The sequence below is a fragment of the Schistocerca serialis genome, chromosome 3 (assembly GCF_023864345.2).
Source record: "Schistocerca serialis cubense isolate TAMUIC-IGC-003099 chromosome 3, iqSchSeri2.2, whole genome shotgun sequence".
Taxonomy (NCBI): Eukaryota; Metazoa; Arthropoda; class Insecta; order Orthoptera; family Acrididae; genus Schistocerca; species Schistocerca serialis.
Window position 1 is genome coordinate 897,229,686 of NC_064640.1, and position 19,989 is coordinate 897,249,674.

Consider the following 19,989-nt stretch of genomic DNA (forward strand, 5'->3'; position numbering starts at 1 on the left):
CCGACGCAATAAAATATAATGTAATATGCACCAAAGGCAAAATCATAGAAACCCCTGATTTTCGTTGCAAACTTTTTTTGAAATTTACGCAGTGTATTACGTAAGCGCAAATATCACGATAACTATGACCATTGACGAATTTCTGGACACGGCATAGTGGATCTGACATGTAAAGGTATAAGTAACGCAAAAAGATTTTTTTTTTTTTACTGAATAATTTCTATAAAATCGTTTAAGAAAGATTGCATGGCGTGCGCACACCGGCCGAAATTTCCTCACTGCACATCGGCCACAGTACTCTTTGCGGGCTGTCCGTGCTGCCATCTCGTTTAGCAGTTAAGAAACACCACCTAAGTGTGACTCGTGTTGGCGGCTATCAACTCAACTCTGCGCACGTACACGTTTGCTACACTATTGAAATTCCACATAACGCATCACATTGAACACGCAATACTCAGTGAAACATGAATTTAATTGATTAAACTAAGATATGTTTCGTCCATGGAAATAAAAAGCCAAGTGATTTCATTGCAGTAGTTACACGCTCGTTTTGTATCGCTATTTTTGTAGTGTATGAATAGCCGTCTGAAGCGCGTGGAGCGGTATGAAAGCACAGCAAATCTTTAATGAAACATGGTAGTATCTGTAGTATTGAATTGTGTTATGGAAGTTTGCATGAGTTTTCACACAGTAAATCCAGTTCACCAATAAATCTTGTTGCAGCCGCAACGTCCTCTCCGCCGTCCATAACGATCTCCTAAGAAACTCCTAATTTTTCCAAGTGATTAATTTAGTAAATACAGTTTATTGAACTAAACAAACAACAACAATTAATAATACCCTATAGAAAATAAATTACAGGTGTCATTAAACAGTGTTACATTTCGAAATTGAAATCGTAAAACAGAATTGGTTTTATTCAGCCAATTTGTTAACGTCTACTTTCCGTAATTTTATTTCAGTACTAACTTTCATGATATTTTTTTAGTCTGTTTTCCACAAGACACCGTTTTCAATTGTCATTATGCCCGCCGTCTTTGCACCATTGAAGATCGATGACGAATTTACAGGAGTTTTGGTTCTGAATAAATTCACTACCTTCTAGCGTTCGTAACTGAGGTATAAATAAATTTTTAACACTTTCACAACATTTGGGAACTCCGATTTTTAATACACGTCTTGATATGACCACGAAGCTGGAATTTTTTTCTCCACTTTTAACAATTTCCCAGATGAAATACTTAAAATGTACCACTTCATCTTCAAAATTCACTTCAAAGTCCGCAGAACAGATTTCAAGGAATCTATTTGTTGCTATGGGCACCTACCTTAAATTCGGCAACAGACTTCACTCAGAACTCAGCGAAAAACCCATACAGGAAAGAGCTTTCTTTTAAGCGTTTATACAATGAGGAAATTCTCAGCGTAACTTGACTATTGGTACGTAAATATCAGTCATGATCATCTCTCTTCCACGAACCACAGTTTCCTCCGTGTTACCATCATCGTGTATTTCGCTGTCATTTTTCGACTTTGTGATGTTACGAAGTTTTGTAACGATTTCAGAAATTCCACAGCCATTTGAAGCTCAACTGCTCTATTTTGTAAGACACTGTTAACGCCATTCATCTGGTCTGGTACTGCGTTTCGTAAAGATGTGGTCTCGTGAACTGTTGGAGGCTTGTGATTCCCACCTTCAGCAACGTTCTCCAAAGGCTTCAGAAACTGGGTAGGGTTTTGAGATAGCATATTTGCTGCGTCAGCTCTTCAACACCGTCTAGTCTTATATGGCGTTTTTAAAACAAATGCAGCTCCTTGCCAACAGATGTTCAAGCACAGAATAACTCAAACCTTCGGTTCAAATTGGAGCAGATTATAGTGGGACCACAACCGATTATTTTGATGTATCGGACAAATTTTCGAATTGTATTTTTTGTGTGTAAGGGACACACGCAGCGTACATCGCGTAACAACGACGTAGCTCATACTAACTGTTCAAAGTGAAGATCACCAACAAACACAAATGTTTCGTAATTAAGGAGTTCATGTATGAATGTAAAAGATTGCTTATATGACCAAAACATGAAAGAAATGTATTTATTTTCGTGAAGTTTACACAAACGAAAATGGCAAATGTCACTGAGGACTATGGGACTTAACATCTGAGGTCATCAGTCACCTAGAACTTAGCACTACTTAAACCTAACTAACCTAAGGACATCACACACATCCATGCCCGAGGCAGGATTCGAACCTGCGACCGTAGCGGTCTCGCGGTTCCAGACTGTAGCGCCTAGAGCCGCTCGGTCACATCGGCCGGTCACAAACCAAAACAAAATTGTAAATCTCAGGGCCGCGTCTGGGCGGCCGGCGCGAGCTACACCTCGTGTATCTCGCTCCGGCGACAGGGCGTGGGCGACCGCTGGGCCATCTGTTGGCGGCGCGGCGAACACCAGCAGCGGTGCGCCCGACCCGAGCGCCAGGCCGGCGCAAGCTACACCGACCCCCGCTGCTACCGCTGCGCCACCTGTCACCGGCGCGGCGACTGAAAGCAGCACTGCGAGACCCACGCCAGATGGCAGCACGGCACCACCACCGACGCATACGACGGGGCGGCGCGACGTGAACGGAGGGACTGAAGCTGCATCTCCGAGACATGGCAGCCAGAAGAGGAGATGCCGACGCCCTAACAACCGTCCCACTCCCAACCTTCCGCCGCAAAACTCCTGTCCTCCACCAAACTTGACCAACCCTCCTGTACCCTCCGTACAGGGCGCAACCGAGGCAGCTCCGCCCTCCCCTGCCACAGCCGACGCTCGGCTAACGGAGAGGCAGCGGTGCTGGCTGGCGGCCCTGGAGAGCGTCCACGACCAGCCGTGGGACGCATTCGTCGCGGTCGTCGAGGACTTCATCTCCGAGATCGCCGAGACGAAGCCACAACGCCAGGCAGCCGGAGATCGACAGGATGGGCCACCAGCAGCAGCGCACCGCGGCCAGGGCCGCGCCGACGCTGCTGCCAATCCCCATCCCCCTGCCGCTACACGCGGCCGCGGTGGGCAGCGCGGTGGACGTGGCGCACGGCGCGCGGCGTCCGCCGAGCGTCGGTACGACGCGAATGCAGCGTCTGAGATTCAGAAGCTGTACCGCGCGGACCGGCGCAAGGCGATGCAGCGCGTCCTTGGAGAGACGTCGCCGTACTGCCAAATCGATGGCAACGTGCTCACGGAGCACTTCAAGAAAGTATATGCTAAATCTGACTTTTCTGTTTCAGATGCACCAGCTGCTGTCCCGGACTTTGCCGCCACCACGCCTCCTGATGTCAGCGAGGAGGTCCTGCCGCCGATCACCCCCTCAGAGGTGCAATAGCGGCTCCAGAAGGCGAGCAATACTGCTCCTGGGTCAGACGGAGTCACCTACTCGGACTTGCGACGTGAGGATCCTGGCTGCTACGTGCTAGCTAAGATCTTCTCGCGCTACTGGAATGAGCGGAAGACTCCGGTGCAGTGGAAAATATCCACTACCGTCCTCATCCACAAGAAAGGGGACGTCTCGGACGTGACAAACTGGCGGCCTTTAGCATTGAGCTCTACCATCTCTAAGCTCTTTGCTGCAATCGTTGCGGACCGCACTTCTCTCTGGGCAGAGCGTTTGAACCTGCTCTCCCCAGAACAGAAGGGCTTCCGCACGTTTGAAGGCTGCTACGAGCACAACTTCATTGTGCAGACGGCAATTGATGATGCAAGGCGCAGGGGTGGCCAAGCATGCTTTGCTTGGCTTGATCTGGCGAATGCCTTCGGTTCAGTGCCTCACGCTCACCTCCTTGGAGTACTGAGCAGGATGGGACTGCCAGAGCAATTGCATCAGCTAATTGCCGATATGTACAATGGTTGCTCCACCCGCGTCCGTACATCTGACGGACTAACGGAGGAGATAGAGATCCAGGCGGGGGTCAAGCAGGGCTGTCCACTGTCGCCCATCGTCTTTAACCTCGCGCTCGAGCCGGTACTTCGCGCCGCAACCTCGCTCAGAAATGAGGGTGGTATTCCGCTTAGCGGCGTCAGTGTGAGTGCACTGGCGTATGCGGACGATATCGTGCTTCTGGCGCGGGATTCAGAGGCGATGCAGACGCTCCTCAATGTTGTGGGTGAGGCGGCGACGTAGGCCGGGCTTACCTTCAAGCCGTCGAAGTGTGCCACGCTTCACATCCGCCGTCGGCAGACACTAGGCTCGGTATTCGCCCTGCAAGGGGGAGAACCAGCCGTGCTCGGTGCGGGTGACGCCTACCTCCATCTTGGCGTTCCCACCGGGTACAAAGTCTCGCAGACGCCAACGGATGCGATCGCGGCAATTCGACGTGACTTGCAGCACCTGGACGCTTCCCTGCTGGCTCCCTGGCAGAAGATTGACGCTGTGCGTGTCTTCCTCCTCCCTAGGCTTGACTTTGTCATGCGGGGCGGAGCGGTACGCAAGGGGCCGCTATCTGCACTCGACAAGGCAGTGAAAGCGGCTGTCAAATCATGGCTCTTCCTTCCACAGCGTGCGTCCACTGAACAGCTGTACCTCGCGCTGGGAGAGGGAGGATGCGGCCTGACGCCGCTCACGGACGCTGCGGTCATCTCGACGATCGTCCACGGCTTCCGCATGCTGCACTGCGACGACGCCACCGTCCGCGACATCGCCTGGGCCACTCTATCTACGGCCGCGCGCCGCCGACTGGGGAGGGAGCCGAGTCGACCCGACTTGGCCACCTACCTGAGCGGCAGCACTGAGGGTGACCTCGCACGTGACGGAGGCGGCATCCAGCCACTGTGGACGCGCCTAGCGCCTAGCGCCGCGTGGCGTCACCTGGCGCTGGAGTGAACTGCTCTCTGAGTTGCAGGTGGAGGTCAACGGCCGACCCGCCATCGCTGACGACGCGGAACACGGCGGCATCGGAGGGGTGACGCAGCCGGCCACGGAGGGGGCGGCGCCTGGGACTACACGACACCTCGAAGATGGCGGCGATGGACCGCAGCACGATGATGGCAGCGTGGGACGCACCGCCAACACTGGCGTCGAGCATGTCCGGGTGGGAGGGGGCGCCAAACGTCTTCTCTCGCGGACGCTCCGCGAGTGTCTGAGGCAGCGCCTGCCCAACCTCCTACTCAGAAAACCTGACCAGGGGAAGGTATTCGAGTGCACCAGGGAGTCCACAGCGTCCAACCACTTCATGGCGGGAGGCAAATACACTCGCTTCGCAGACTGGCGCTTCATTCACCGCGCCAGGCTCGGAGTCGTGCCTCTGAACGGTTGTCGCCGCTTCGATGGGCGGGCAAACAACAACAAAGCCTGCCGACGCTGTGGCCACAACAATGAGACGCTCCCACACGTGATCAACGCGTCTATGGTGCACTCAGCAGCCCTGCAGTATCGCCACAACGCGGTCCTCAACCGCCTCGCGGCAGCAGTCGCTGGACGGCCAAGAAGAGGAAACACTGCTGTTCCTGACATCAGGATCAACCAAGCTGTCATAGGGGACAGCAGTGGGCTGCGTCCGGACCTCGTAATAACTGACGAGGCCGCGAAGACTGTGACCATCGTCGATGTGACGATCCCCTTCGAGAATAGGCGGATTGCGCTCGACAACGCTCGGCAACTGAAGAAGATAAAGTACGCCGACGTTGCGCGCGGATTAGCCACTCGCGGCTATTCCGTCACTGTCGACGCCCTGGTTGTCGGCAGTCTGGGGGCGTGGGACCGCCAGAACGATGCAGTGCTCCGGCACCTAGGCATCGCTAGCCGCTACTGCCAACTGATGCGGCGGCTGATGGTTTCTGACACCATCAAGTGGTCCCGCGACATTAATATGGAACACATTATTGGCTACCGCCAGTATGTGTCCCCCTAGGCTGTGGCATGCTCTGACGTCAGGCTGCGAGACCCTCGAGACTGCAGTCGTCGGAGAACTTCGAGGTCGGTGCCTTCGTGACGTCGGTGTCGAGATTCTCCTCCACGACGCGGGACCTGCGGCGCTACACCATCTTCGCGCCGCACTGCAGCAGTGCCGAGTCAGTAGCGGTGCGTGCGGTGCTGCCTGGTGCCCCTCCCTCCGTGGTGTCCGCCGAATATGGCCCCCACCTCGGTTGGCGCGGTGCTAGGCGGCGCCAAACGTGTGCCTACTGCCCGGCAGTCTCCAGCCAGCGTGGGAAGCAACGCCCTCCTGCCACGACACCCCAGTGACGTCTGCCGCAAGGCGGACAGAGGGGAGAAGTCCGGCTGAGTGTGACCCGCCTGCGTGCGTGGCGCACCAGCCGCTGGCAGCCGTGCATGTGCAGTGTGCTGTCAGGGCACGGAGAAGAATGGAAAAATAAAATAGCCCCTAAATTAGGTCCAACTTACCGTGGTCTGACATAAGTAAGGCCGCGCCTATCGCGGTAATACTCTTAAGGATGACATACGTAAGTACCCGCGCCTAACGCGGTCTCTCAATATTTAAGTAGTGGGCTTAACCCACGAACTAGAATAGTAATACAATACTTAAGTACGGTTAGAACCGTTTCTCTAAATTTTATCTAAACTTACTAAATCTGTAAAACTCGCATTGTATAGAGTCATGAATATTCTTTTCCTAAATTTATACTTCGTAAAAATGTAACTAAGAATTATCTCGATAAATAAAAATCTGTTCTTATCAGCTTAATGCTGGCAAGGTCGGATAAAACACATACTTATATGCGATGTATTTTCTTTAGTCACTGGTCTTCCAGCACCCGAATATGGCGAAGCTGCAGCAGCAGGCTCCGGAACGTGGCCGGCCTTGCTGTGAGGGTAGCAACTGCCGGTGTTACTGCCGGACCTGCCCTGCATTGAATACTTCCTCCCTCTTTATCTCCCGATTATGACTGAGGGTTGCGAGATGCTCAGGCCCCATCTGGCCCTTCCTCGATCGAGGTTCAGCGATCCGCAGGGAGGCAGATGCAGACCGGTCTCCTGTGTGTCCAGCCTTTGCTGTCGACACCGGCGGCAGAGTTGGTAGCGACGTATGAGCCTTCCACTCTGCTCGTCTTCCTTTTTTTCCCCCGGCCAGCTACGTCTGGGTCTCCACTGGGGCTAAACACAAGATTATGACTCTCTCCATCTTGGCCAGAACCCAAGATCTTATATTTCCGAGATAATTCTTAGTTACGTCGGCCCGAAGTGTGATGCTCCGGTGTCCGGCAGCCGCCGTAGAGCTACACCTTCGCGGCTATTTTCTCCTTATCGACTGTGAACCTCTCCTACGTTCCTTCCCAAGTATTACCTCAATGACTAAAAAATATGTTCTTATAAACTTAATATGGGCTAAAATGGACCGATTTCTGCACCGAGAAGCGGTCGCGTTTATTTTTCTGTTTCAGGTCCGCGACTTGAACGATGGAGCTGGTGGTGACGCTGCCGACGGAGGTCTTCCGCTGCCGGATCTGCTTCGTCACCAAGGCTGCCGGCAGGCCAACCTTTGGCGAGTATAAGGACCACTCGGCCCTTCTCCTCCAATACAGAAGGCTGCACGACCCGGAAAAGACTCCCGTTTTCGAGTGCGAGTTTTGCGGCCGACGCGACCCGCGGCTGAAGATGAAAGCGGCCATCTGCGGATCTGCAACGCAGCATCCGCTACCCCTGGCGATGCCGGTCGGGGGAGAGTGAGTATGGGACACGATGCTGTGTCCGGCACTCTGGGGCACCCAGAGAGGTCGGCCGGCGGGAGGTCACAGGCGAGGGCCCCCGAAGCTAGGAGGACAGGCCCTTCGTCCTTAGTTAGTGCTGGGCGAAAGCCCCAGGCGACAGCGGCCCGGGAAGTTAGTACCACAGGCCGCCTAGCCTTAGATAATAGAGAGGGGCTATGGCCACAGAACAGTCCGGTCCCCGAAGCTAGTAGGACAGACCAGCTGGACTTAGGATTAACCTACGCGGCGGTCCTGACCCGCAGCAGCGTGGTGGGCTCACAGGCTGCCTTGCCCTCGCCTTGTGTGAGTGGGCAGGTGTCTGCGACATCCAGGACGGCGGTGGTTGCTGCCCCCGCGTCGTGCGAGCCGTGTGTGCGCACGCCGCGGTAGTCTGGCATCCCCCTGTCGATACGCTCTGCGACGTCAGCCGCGTCGCCACGAGTGCCGAGCGCAGTTCGGGAGATGAAGGCAGCACGCTGCCGACGCCTGCCGCCGAACGCGTCGCTCCGGCCAGAGGTGCAGAGTCTGGTAAAAGCCGCGGCTCGCCGTTGCTTGCGCCGGCCTCTGTACCCAGTGGCGTGCGCTGGCCACGTCGTTCGGCTGCTGCAGGCTAGAGAGCCTGTATGGGGAGAGAGTGGCCATAGGTGAAGTTGCCCGTGATTGGTTGATTAGCTTTGGTGCCATTTTCTGCCAAACGTCTCTCGCGCTTCCTATGTTAGCTTTTGAGTTGAACTGAAGTTCAGAGGACTTTTGGAAACGATTAATAGGTATTTGAATTATTGAGAGACATGTTATGCGTTGCGCATGCACGTTCGATTTAGTTTATCGTTTTAGAACGTAATTAGCGTCTGCGATCTCAAATACGAGTTGAAATAATGAAGCTATTTGTGATGAAGTCGGTAGGCCTACATGTTTGAAGTAAACACGTTAGTAATTGTACAGTATTGTTTTTGACATCTGTAATTCATTCTGCAGACGTTCGTAAACGATGCCAGGAAGGAATGAGTAACTCTTGTAATAAAGTCCAGGTACAACTTTCTTAATGGTATATATTAACCGAAATATTCAGTTACGCCTATAAAAAGTTTGGTTCTTCACTTTGGCCAGAAAACTCTGATTGTAAGATGTCAGTTTTTTTAAATATTTTCAGTCACGCAAAACAGGTAGGCCTATTACAATTTACTGCATTTTTAAGCTGTTATTTCTTTAACAGTTCGTGCATACTGGTAGCATCATAAGCTTTTCTGAAGCCAATATCTGACAGTCCTTGCTGGAAACGGAAAGTTCCTGTAATAATTGTGCCATGCTCACTCGACTTTATAGCGTGAAACTTTATTTCGTCCAGAATCAGAACACTAGGCATTATTTTGGTTTCAGTATTATTGCCTGACTGTTGACGCAGGCAAGATGTTAGCACGTTTTCCGCACTTGTCGTGGTTAGTGAAACATTATTCGTAGTAAATAAATGTAGGTACTCTTGAAGACAGAGCGAGGTGGCGCAGTGGTTAGACACTGGACTCGCATTCGGGAGGACGACGGTTCAATCCCGCGTCCGGCCATCCTGATTTAGGTTTTCCGTGATTTCCCTAAATCGCTCCAGGCAAATGCCGGGATGGTTCCTTACAAAGGGCACGGCCGACTTCCTTCCCCGTCCTTCCCTAATCCGATGAGATCGATGACCTCGCTGTCTGGTCTCCTTCCCCGAAACAACGAACCAACCAACTCTTGAAGATAGTTTTTAATAGGCCTACTTACTGTGGGGTAGAAGGGATACGGTAGTTTTCTTGTTATATTTGGTCGTTATTACAGTAGCCTACATTTAACATTACCCGATTTTTGTAATCTTTTTCGTTTGTTATCTACGAGAGGTATTCAGTAAAGTCGTAAGCAGTTGTTTATTTGGGACACGCAAATAGTTTGAAGACGTGACAAGAAGTACTAATACGCTCACACTTTTTGCATGTCACAAGAAAGCAACTGCTTACGACTTTCATTCATCTGACGTCATACAGGTACGTTAAATCTTTAGCGTTATGCACTTCCGATACAAAACATATGCTATACACTATATTTTTTCTATTTACGTTACTTTCATTGCAGTATGTCTAGTAAACGAGCTTTAAAGGAGATAAATGCAAGTAACGAATAATTTTTACAGCCACTGTATCAAATTTTCCTGTGCTGTATGTAGTAGGCTACTATGAGTATATTATAGCTGTAAAGAAAGGCATTTAACGAATGATTTCGCCATATTGTCTTGTGCTTTTGATTCGCTGAGTGTGTACTCCACTACTGGCCATCAAAAGTCCCGTCCGCAGTTTGGCAGAAAAATGGCCGCCGTATCGTCCGGTTGGCCACTCTCTCCCTATACAGGCTCTCTACAGCAGACGTACGCGCGCATTCCCTCTGCGCTGCCGACGGTTACGTCGAGTGACCCCAGTCAGTCACTCCGTTTCCGCTCAGGCAGGGAGTGCTACTAACAGAAAAGCCTCTGTTAACGATTATGATTGGCACACAGTCACCCCACGGAGAGAGAAACGCCGTGCTGCAGACGCAGACCACCGCCTCCGGACCGACGCCGCATCATACCATCCAGCCCGCGTAACAACGGTCCGGCGCGAGCCAACCCGTCCGGGCGGAGTGGAGTGTCGGATGGGATATCTGTATCACTCGTTTGTGATTCGAAGGACCGGGACTGCTCGAGCCCATACCTTCTGTCGGAAAATAAGGGTTTCGAAATGATGGGTTTAGGAGAATCGTGAATGGTGTTTCTTTGGATGTTGGTAGGATTGTGTTGGAAGGATAATTCTGGTATGATTTAGGGTGTGGATTGAACTGAGATTGGGATAGGTTCGGATATCGACTTCTTCTTGGCTTCTCTGGCCCCAACGCGCCGACTGCGTTGTGGCTCGGCGAACGAACTCCCCCCCTCTAGGAGGATGGCGAGATCGTCCCCGGCGTCTCGTGGTACGGTCTGGACGACTGTTGGCTGTCGTGAAACAGCCTTCTTCTGTTCTCTGACGGAGACCGGGGCTGCGTTTTCCTTGGTGGCTGCCTCAACCTTTTCGGAGGCGGCCAATGCAAGCAACTCTTCCAGGTCCTTGGAGATCCGCATCGCCATCTTCTTCTTGGGAGGTGGCGGTGCTGGATCTGGGTCCGTTTCCATTTCGTCCATTTCTTCTGTGGGCTCCCGCCCCGGTGGGGTTGGAGCAGGTGGGGTGAGCCGCAGGGCTTTGGCGGCAGAAGCCACTTCAGCCCGCAGCCGCTGGATTTCCCGATGAGCCGCGGCCAACTCGTCTCGTAGGGCGGTCCTCTCTGCCGCGAATGCGGCTTTGAGGTCCGCTACTGCGGCTTCTGTGGCCGCACGAAGCTTGTTGTGCGGCACAGCGTCATCATGGTGGCGTCTTTCGGGGGGCGGAGGGGCCCCCTGCTGCTGCTGGTCTGTCCCTGCCGCAGGCGCTGGCCCGCGGTCGGAACGGTTTCTACGTCGCTTCCTCTTTCTCTTCTTGTTGCCTCCGCGACCCCAGTTAGCAATGTAACTGCAGCCACGAAATCTCGCGACGTGCTTTCCTCCGCAGTTTTTTTTTTAATCTTTATTTACCATCAACAATAATATTTATACATCTCAACTCACCTCCTTATCTGATTAGTGGGTCTTACTTGCTACTGTTAGTTACAATTAGCAGCTAATTACAATATAATGAGTTGTGAGCTACAGCTACAATCTACTTTCAATGGGCAGCTATATTTATTTATTTTAACGCCTAAGATGTTTTAAGCTAATCCTACATTCTACTTCCTGCAGCGTCACAGATGTGTCAGCAATGTACAAACCTACTTTATTGCCTTGCCCATCGAGCTAATCCCGATGGGCGTGCCCCTGACACTGGGCAGGCCAGGATGTTAATCGCTGCAGGTTCCTAAATCTAGATTTCTGGTCTAATTCCTACTAACTAGTTCTAACCTACGTCATCTCCAGTGTATTGTCAAATCCAGGTTATTTTTAGTCCCCATTCCCCCTAATCCCGTACGTGGCGGATTCCAGATTGAAGGGTCGGCCTATCCACGCACAGGCGGTATGGGAAAAGGGCACGTGTTTGTCGTAATCTGTGCTTCTTAGTTTTGTTCCCTCAAATGTTCTCTCAACACTTTCTGTGATACCTCGTTAGCAAGTCTGTTCAGTGTTTGGAAGGTGTCTTCTTGTCTTATCAGATGGTAAGTGTCATGGTCTGGTAGTTGGTCACGTAATGTAGAAGCAACATCATTGAAGAGGGGGCACTCGTAAATCACATGATCGGGAGTGCCCTCCGGTTCACCACATTCACACGCGGGTGTAGCCCTTTTCCCGAACCGACATAAGTATGCCGGGTAAGGTCCATGTCCAGTAAGAAAATGGATTAGTCCTCTGGTGGGTTCAAAGTACTTCATTCTCAGCCGTTCCCTGATGCTTTGTATCAACTCATGTGTCCTGCGCCCTGTGTCATCTGCGTCCCACAGCTCTTGATTTTGCTCCCTGATTTTGATGTCCAAGGGGCAAAGCCCCATTATGACTAGTAGTGCTCCCCCTGGTGTTGTTCTGTAAGCCCCTACCGATCTAAGAATCATATTCCTCTGAACCCTTCTTACTGTCATGGCGGGCACCACCCTCGTGAGCCTGTGTGACCAGACTCCCGAGCCGGAACCCACTATCGATGTTAATATGCTGCTGTGATAAAGTTTTATAAGATGAGGTGGAAGATGAAATCTTTGATGTCCTATGGATATGAGGTTGTTCAGTGTTTGGAGGGCTTTATGGGTTACAGTTTCTGTGTGTTTCCCAAAATTCCACTTCTCATCAATGATGATGCCCAAGTATTGCGCGTCACGTCTCCGTAGAACCGGCGAGCGGTCGATTCATACAGTCGGGTTACGGATTAGTTGTCCCTTCAATAGCAAGTAGGTGGACTTACTTGGTGACACCGTCATTTTGGTATTTTGGCACCATAGTTGTAACTTGTTTAGGGCACTCTCTATTTTAGGTTCAATGTCTTCGCGGCTACGGCCACCGACCAACAGGAGGAGGTCATCTGCATAGGCTATCACCTCTAGCACTTCTTCACTTTGCTGTAGGGTGTCTAGTAAAGGCTCCATGTGGATGTCCCAAAACAGGGGCTCTAGCACGGAACCCTGAGGACAACCCTTTGTTACAGATTTTCCAATCCTCTTGCTAGAAGATGATAGCCAGACCTCCCGTTCCTCACAATAGCTCCTCAGACAACCATATAGCGGCCCTGGGCACTCCTTCTCCCGCAAGCAGGAGAAGAGCGAAGGCCACCACAGGTTATCGAAGGCTCCACTGATGTCAACCATGATGCCCACCACGTACTTATGTGGGGTAGAGCCACAGACCTCAGCGGCCAGGGCGATTGCATCAGATGTCGACCGCCCGGGCCTGAAGCCGAACTGCCTGTCGCTCACCCCACGCAGCACTCTGTGTGCAGCCAGTCTGTCGGCTAGTAGCTTTTCTAATATTTTTCCTAGTATGTTAATCAAACAGATTGGTCTGTAGGATTTTACATTTGTTGGATCTTTGTCTAACCCTTTCCGAATGATGACTACATTCGCAGACTTCCACATCCTTGGAATTTTCTGTTGCATCAGACATTCGTTGTATAGGTGGGTGAGTGGTGCAGTTAGCTGGTGAGCTAGGAATTGCACCACCTCAGCTACAATGCCGTCTGGCCCGGGAGCTTTACCCCTTTTAAGTGATTTTATGTGGGCAGCCACCTCTTCCTCCGAGAAAGGGTAGACTGCCGTGTTGTTGGTGTATTCATTGAGGTTTTCTTGTCTTATTTGTTGTTGCTGATCGGATTCCCTATCCGCGCTATCATCAGGCAGCAGGGACCGGAGGAGGACCTCAGCAGTTTCCTGCCAGGATTCCATCATCCTGTCCCCGTGCCTGACTATTGATAATTCCAGTGGAGAGCGGATCTTTTCTCGTACTAATTTATACGGTGTACCCCAGGGGTCCAATGTCAATTGGCTCTGGACGAAATTTTCCCAACTTTGTATTCTAACAGCCTGGAGTTCTTTCTGAAAACGAATTTTAGCCTCCCGATACTGCATCAGGCATCTTTGCCGTTCCGGCCAGACGACACTGCGCTGGTAATATCTTCTCAACCTTCCAACAGACCGGCGCATATCCTCAAGTTCGGGCGACCATGGTGATGGAGAGGCTGCCATGGCCTTCCTCCTGATCGGTACGGCAGCTTTCACCGCGCTAGTTATTGCATTGGTCAGTTCTTCTTCTCGGTCGTTTACGTCTATGTCAAAGTCTACGCCACCTTCTGGCAAGGCAGGAATGACGCACTCCCTTGCTAGTCGTTCCCAATCGGCCCTTCTGTAATTAAATTGCATCTCCCACCCCTTGGCCCAGCGGAACCCTCCTCTACCCACAATGAACGTGATTAGGTTGTGGTCACTTGTAGTGGCGTTTTCTTCTACTTTCCACTCTTGTATTGTGTTAATTGCATTGGGGGTGGCCATAGTTATATCAATGTTCGTGCCTGGTCCTCCTCCCCCTACATAGGTTGGAGGATTACCAGGCTTGTTAGCTATCACTAGTTGTGATGCCATGATAAAATCCTCTACTTTCTCTCCGTTGGTATCCCTTGTGCTGCTGTGCCACAGGGGGGATTTTGCATTGATATCAGCAGTGATTATCATCCTTCGTCCTTGCAATGCCGTAGTTACTGTAGTTAGATGGTCAAGATGTGTTTCAATGTTATCTCCGTACTGAAAGTACATATTAATTAATATTATTGTTTCACTGGGAGATAGCAGCTCCACGACATTGCAGTGACTACTAGTGAACTGTGATAGTGTAGTTACTTTCAGGGCCTTGTTCGTGATTATTATTGCCGCTTTCGGATTATCTCCTTGGCTGATGACCTGCCACGTCGTGGCTGCAAATGCAATTTTTCCAGCCAGGGAGTGCGGCTCTTGTAGACAGAGCACATCCAGCCTCCTCTCCTCCACTTCCTTTCGCAGCTCCTGCATTACAAGTCGACTGTTATGCGTATTGAGTTGGCCAATGGTAATTTTTGTCATCTACGGAAAGTATGTATGTATGTGGTCTTCTGGCCATGTCTTGTTCCAGTCATACGTAATACGTCCATTAGCCAAAACTGACTGTTCGTAAATGTCATTTAGGTCAAATTTTTCTCCTCTTCTCTCGAACACTTTCTTTAGTAAGTCTCGCAGGGCTCCGAAGTCGGTGGGGAGATTCACTGACTTAAGCTGTATTCTGTCTACAGCCTCCATTACCGAGAAGGTCCTACGCGGACCACATGTCTTAAGGCAGTGGTCAAGGTAGCCGGCTGCTCCAATCTCGCCAGCTGCATTGTAAATTCTAAATTTGGGTATATCCGTACCGGATCTACTGGTGGTAGTCTTACCACTGGGGTGTCTAGAGAGCTTGTTATTGTGCTCTCTTGCACAGGCTTTTGTTCTTTATGGTTACTTTCATTTGCTGGGACCTCAGGCACAGGATGCATTTGCCGTTGCTGGTGTTTTGTCGGCTTCACTTCCCTGCTGAGAGAGGAGGGAGTAGCCATAGGGGTAGTTTCCGTCTGGATACATTTATCGATTTTCGGTGGATCTGTTTGGATACTTTTGTCAACTGTCTCAGGTATCGGATCTCTCGAAAGACACTTTATGAATTCTTTAAACCTATTTGCCCTAATGGCATCCCTCCTCCTTTTGCTAGGGGATTTTCGCTTTGGGTCCTGTTCTGTTTGATGTACTCAGCCATAGTCCGTTCTAGATATTAGTCTCTGCTCGAGCATGCGGTATGTAGGGCAGTTTCGTCCTGGGGCTCCGCAGCTTTTCTTCCCACGTCTTTTGCAAGGAATGCATACACTTGCGGCTTTACATTCTTTTCGTGAGTGACCATCTTCGCCGCACCTGGAGCAAGCCGACCCCCTGGTGTAGTGCCTTAGAATGTGGTCCAAGTATCCACAATTATGGCAACGAGGTACCACAAGGTAATCCCTAATATTAATGGCATGGAAGCCAACATACAGTCTGCCCATTGTTATAATCTGCTTCCACATAGGTGCTGTGACCTCGGCGACGTGATGTATAACATCACGGTCCCGAGGTCCCGTTTTAAATCTCAATTTAAAAGAATTCTTAATTCATTTTCATTCATTTGGTCAAAGTTTTGGTCCTTTATGCTCAGGTACAGTTCCTCGTTTGTCATTGTTGCTGGTACATCGTATAGGATGACCAGCGGGTTCCTTTTTCTCGGCGGTTCACACTTGACCACCGAGTTCAGCTTGGGATTCTTTAACAATTTTTCTTTGTCTTCTTCTGTAGCCACCTCCACAATCACTGAGTTTCTACTAGGTTTAACCTTATTTATTCTAATTTTATCTTTTGCTGGATCAATACTTTTGGTTAGCAGTTCTTGTATTTTTTTAACGCTCGTGTCTTGGCCTGGTAGGGTTCTGAGGAAGACCGCCGTATCTGACCGTTTGGTCACCTTGGCGATCGTTTCTTTCGTGGTTTGTGGCTTTGGCGGTGCTTGCGCGACCACTCCAGCCCAAGTCTTTGTTGGTTGCCTTCGTAATCTTTCATTCTCCTTTTCTAGCTCCTCTACGCGGCCTTCAAGCTTGGCGTGGGCGATGGCCCATGCAGCCAGCTCGTTCTTAATAATAGACAATGCCGCCTGACTTATCTTCCCATTCTTAATGTTTTGCTCCAAGAGCAGCGTGACACGTGCATGTCTCTGTGTGACGGTTTCGTCTTCTGCCAGTCCCGTCTCGTCCTGTGGAGAGGGATCAAGCACCGCAGATGCTCGCTTGAGCGCACTCGATTCACTCGTCTCAGTTGTAGCCATATTGATTGACGAGTGAAAAAAAATGGGGTGGGAGCCCGTCTCTTACCCCGGACCGGCTCCTCTGGAATGGGGGGGGGGGGGGGGACTTCTGCAGCTCACCCACCAACCTCGCCCCTAGGTCAAGGACACTTCCGAGCTGCTGGGTTCAGCGCACCGTCACCAGTGCACTGGTCCCCCCCGGTGTCTCCGTCATCGACGATTTCACGCGATGCTCCTCGGCAACTGCACCCCGCACTCCAGAGAGGCGGATGCACCTCTCGCCCTTCGCCGCCTACTTGCCCGAGTTTCCACCTCTCGGCCAAGGACCCACTCCTACACAGGTGGCGGGCCGGTCCCCCAGACGTTCAGCGGCCTGGACCCATCTAAAGTGGCCCAGGCGATGTCACCACCTCCTGGGTTTGGCAGAACACGCCCCGGTTACCCAGGGGCGCGGCGAAGCACCCTTGCCGACTCGCGCCGCGATCCCACGCCGACAAACGAGATCGCCGGCATGCAGAGCACCTGCTGGACTGTGCCCTGCGAACAGAAAGGGACTGGTGTTCGGTCCCTCGACACAGCTCCCCCAGTGCCACGCACCCTTCGCTTTCGCATCGGGTTGTGTCGCAGCTCTCCCTTTTGTCGCAAGGCAGAATGCCGAGCTTAACGTCTGGCACCACGGGAAGGCGGAAAGAGCCACTTGGGAAGGAGAGGCTATAAGAGACGCATCACTTCCCCTGTGAGGACTGCCGCTGCACACCCGGCTGCAAAGCGATGAGCTTCCGTGCCTTACGGCGCGCCGGCAACGGGCGGGCCCGCGCCGAAACGCCAGACTTTCCTCCGCCGTTTGCGCACTTCGGCGCTACGTCGCGCGGCTTTGTGCAGTCGCGGGTGTCGTGCGGCTCCGCGCACATCATGCACGCAACTTGGTTGCGCCGGCAGTATTTAGCCACGTGGCCAATCTGCTGGCAGCGGAAGCACTGCACATCTCGACGTGGTTCAGTCGAGTTCGCGATGCCGACGAGCGAGGGCGATGCCCGCGCGGCTGGGGCAGACGCCTCGGACGAGCCGGAGTCGGCCGCTGGTCGGTCGGTTGGGCCTGGCCCGCCGGACGTTCCAGCGGCCGCTCCACACTGGACGGATCCCAGGTTGACGACCCAGGCTACGGCACCGGTTCATGACAGGATAGAACGACGATCGACAGGCGCTATTCGACCGCAGAAGACTACACACCACACGACGAAACCGTATTCGGACGTCGGTCATACGTCACATCACGACGGACGCAGCAATGAAGACGACCGCCAGGACTACGCCAGAAGACTCGATATATGTCGGGAGGAGGACAAAGAAACGCTGAAGGACATACAACGCCTTATCCGCTATTCACGGGACACGCAAGAGCAGGATAACGACACCTGTTTGGAATCTCCATCTGTGGACTCAGATGTCGAATCACAGCACTCCCACCAAACGGTCGACGACGCGGAGATGGCAGCGGCCTTTCCAGCAGAAAACGACAACGACTCCCCACACGCAGAGGGGGACTTTACGCTCGTATACAACAAACGGCGCAGAAGCAACGCATTAGCCAAGGACTTAGCCCACCCGGCTAAGAGACGAACGGAGACCATCCCCACAACGAACCGATTCGCGCCACTGGCACCTCAAGCTGCGCCTCCATCAACCACCAACAAACCGCAGGCACAGACTTCTAATGCCGCAGAAGCCGTGGACAGAGACAAGAATGTGCTTCGCAAAGTGCCCCCAGTCACAATTTATTACACAAAGGATTACGTTCACCTCAATGAAACGCTCAACGGACTTCTAGAGGGCAACCTTAAAGCTATATATCAAAAGGACCGCATCAAATACCACTTTGAGTCCTTCGAAGACCAAAGGCGTGCAATAAAATTCTTCACGAACCACAGCTTCTCCTATTTTATGCATCAAGCACCAGACGACAGGGAACTGAAAGTAGTTGTCAAACGCCTTCCGGCGGAAGTTACCGAAGAACAACTTTCCTTTGCCCTCAAGGAAAAAGGCTTCAAAGTGCTACAAATCTACCAATTTAAGGAACGCGACGAGAAGACGAAACAATTGATACCGCAACCTGTGTACCGAGTCACCCTCCCATCCGGAAAAGACAGTGACAAGATCTATGATGTCAAATACCTGCTCTACACACGAGTGATAATAGAAACCTATAATAGTAAAGAAGGACCAGTCCAGTGCCGACATTGTCAACGTTTCGAGCATACAGCGAACTACTGCAGCATGCCAGCACGCTGCGTCCGCTGCGGTGGATCCCATAAATCATCGAATTGTACCCATCCTAGGACGGCGCCCCCAAAGTGCGCCAATTGTGACCAAGAACATCCAGCGACCTTCCGTGGCTGCCCCCAATTTCAAGAACTCCTACGGAAATATACTAGAAGGACACCAAAGAAGTCGACCCCACAACGGCCTATAATTGCTAAGAACTCGGCCATGGCAGCGATTCCGGCCACCCAACAACAAGCGGCACCTCTCCCTTTGGAAACAATCGCCTCTCGACCACAACCGGCACCCAGAGTGACTACGACAGACAAGACAACAGCGCTCGTACTCCGAAGCAATACATGCCCATCCACCGACGCCAACACCAGTGGAGACATCATCTGCCTGGTCGACCACCTTTACACCAGCGTTAACAGATATTCTTCAACTACTCACCGCCCTCCAGCAGAAGCTGACGTCTATCCTCTCGCTTATCGAAAGCGTACTGACAGCTTTTCAAACACCCTAAATGGATAGACGGCATCACACGAGGAATTTTAACTTCTGCATTTGGAATGCCAACGGCCTGAAACTGAAGAAAATAGAATTCAAGGACTTCTTACATCGCCACAAGATAGACGTAGCATTTGTCTCCGAAACACATCTCCGCGAGTCAACCGACCTCCGCTTGAGGAACATGCACATCTACCGGACGGACAGACGGGACCAACGGGGTGGTGGGACCGCAGTTCTGATCAAAAAATGCATTCGTCACAACCAAGAACGTTTACCCCAACTCCAGACTTTAGAGGCCACGGCAGTAATAATCCACACGACACTCGGAAACATTACCTGTATTGCGGCTTACCTTAGCCCAAAGAAGCCTCTCCACCCCGAAGATCTTTACGCCGTTACAGAGGGTTACGACAAGATCCTCCTTGGAGGGGATCTTAATAGTAAACATGTTGCCTGGAATTCCCGTAAGACTAACCCAAAAGGACATATGTTGTTTGCACTGGCTGAGAATTTACATGTTTCCGTCCATGGACCACGGGAACCGACGAGGATACCTTACGTCCAGACACAAGACCCTGATGTTCTAGACATCGCCATAATCAAGAACATCAACCCGAATCTCCAACTGCGGACGCTGGATGATCTTTCGTCGGACCACAGACCGGTGTTAGGACT

At 51.7% G+C, this 19,989-nt stretch overlaps 1 protein-coding gene across 1 annotated transcript; it reads left to right on the forward strand.

Annotated features, from left to right (window-relative positions):
• Positions 1-4,446: 4,446 nt before the first annotated feature.
• On the forward strand, positions 4,447-5,887 carry LOC126471303 (uncharacterized). Its single transcript, XM_050099424.1, has 2 exons — positions 4,447-4,779; positions 4,880-5,887. Exons 1-2 carry the CDS (start codon positions 4,447-4,449, stop codon positions 5,885-5,887), a joined length of 1,341 nt encoding a protein of 446 aa, XP_049955381.1.
• Positions 5,888-19,989: the final 14,102 nt, after the last annotated feature.

Excerpts from the sequence above, each read along its gene's own strand:
- LOC126471303 (XM_050099424.1), top strand. The coding sequence starts at position 4,447 with ATGCGGGGCGGAGCGGTACGCAAGGGGCCGCTATCTGCACTCGACAAG. Across the intron at positions 4,780-4,879 it reads GCAGCACTGAGGGTGACCTC|GTGGAGGTCAACGGCCGACC; the intron begins GCACGTGACGGA and ends TCTGAGTTGCAG.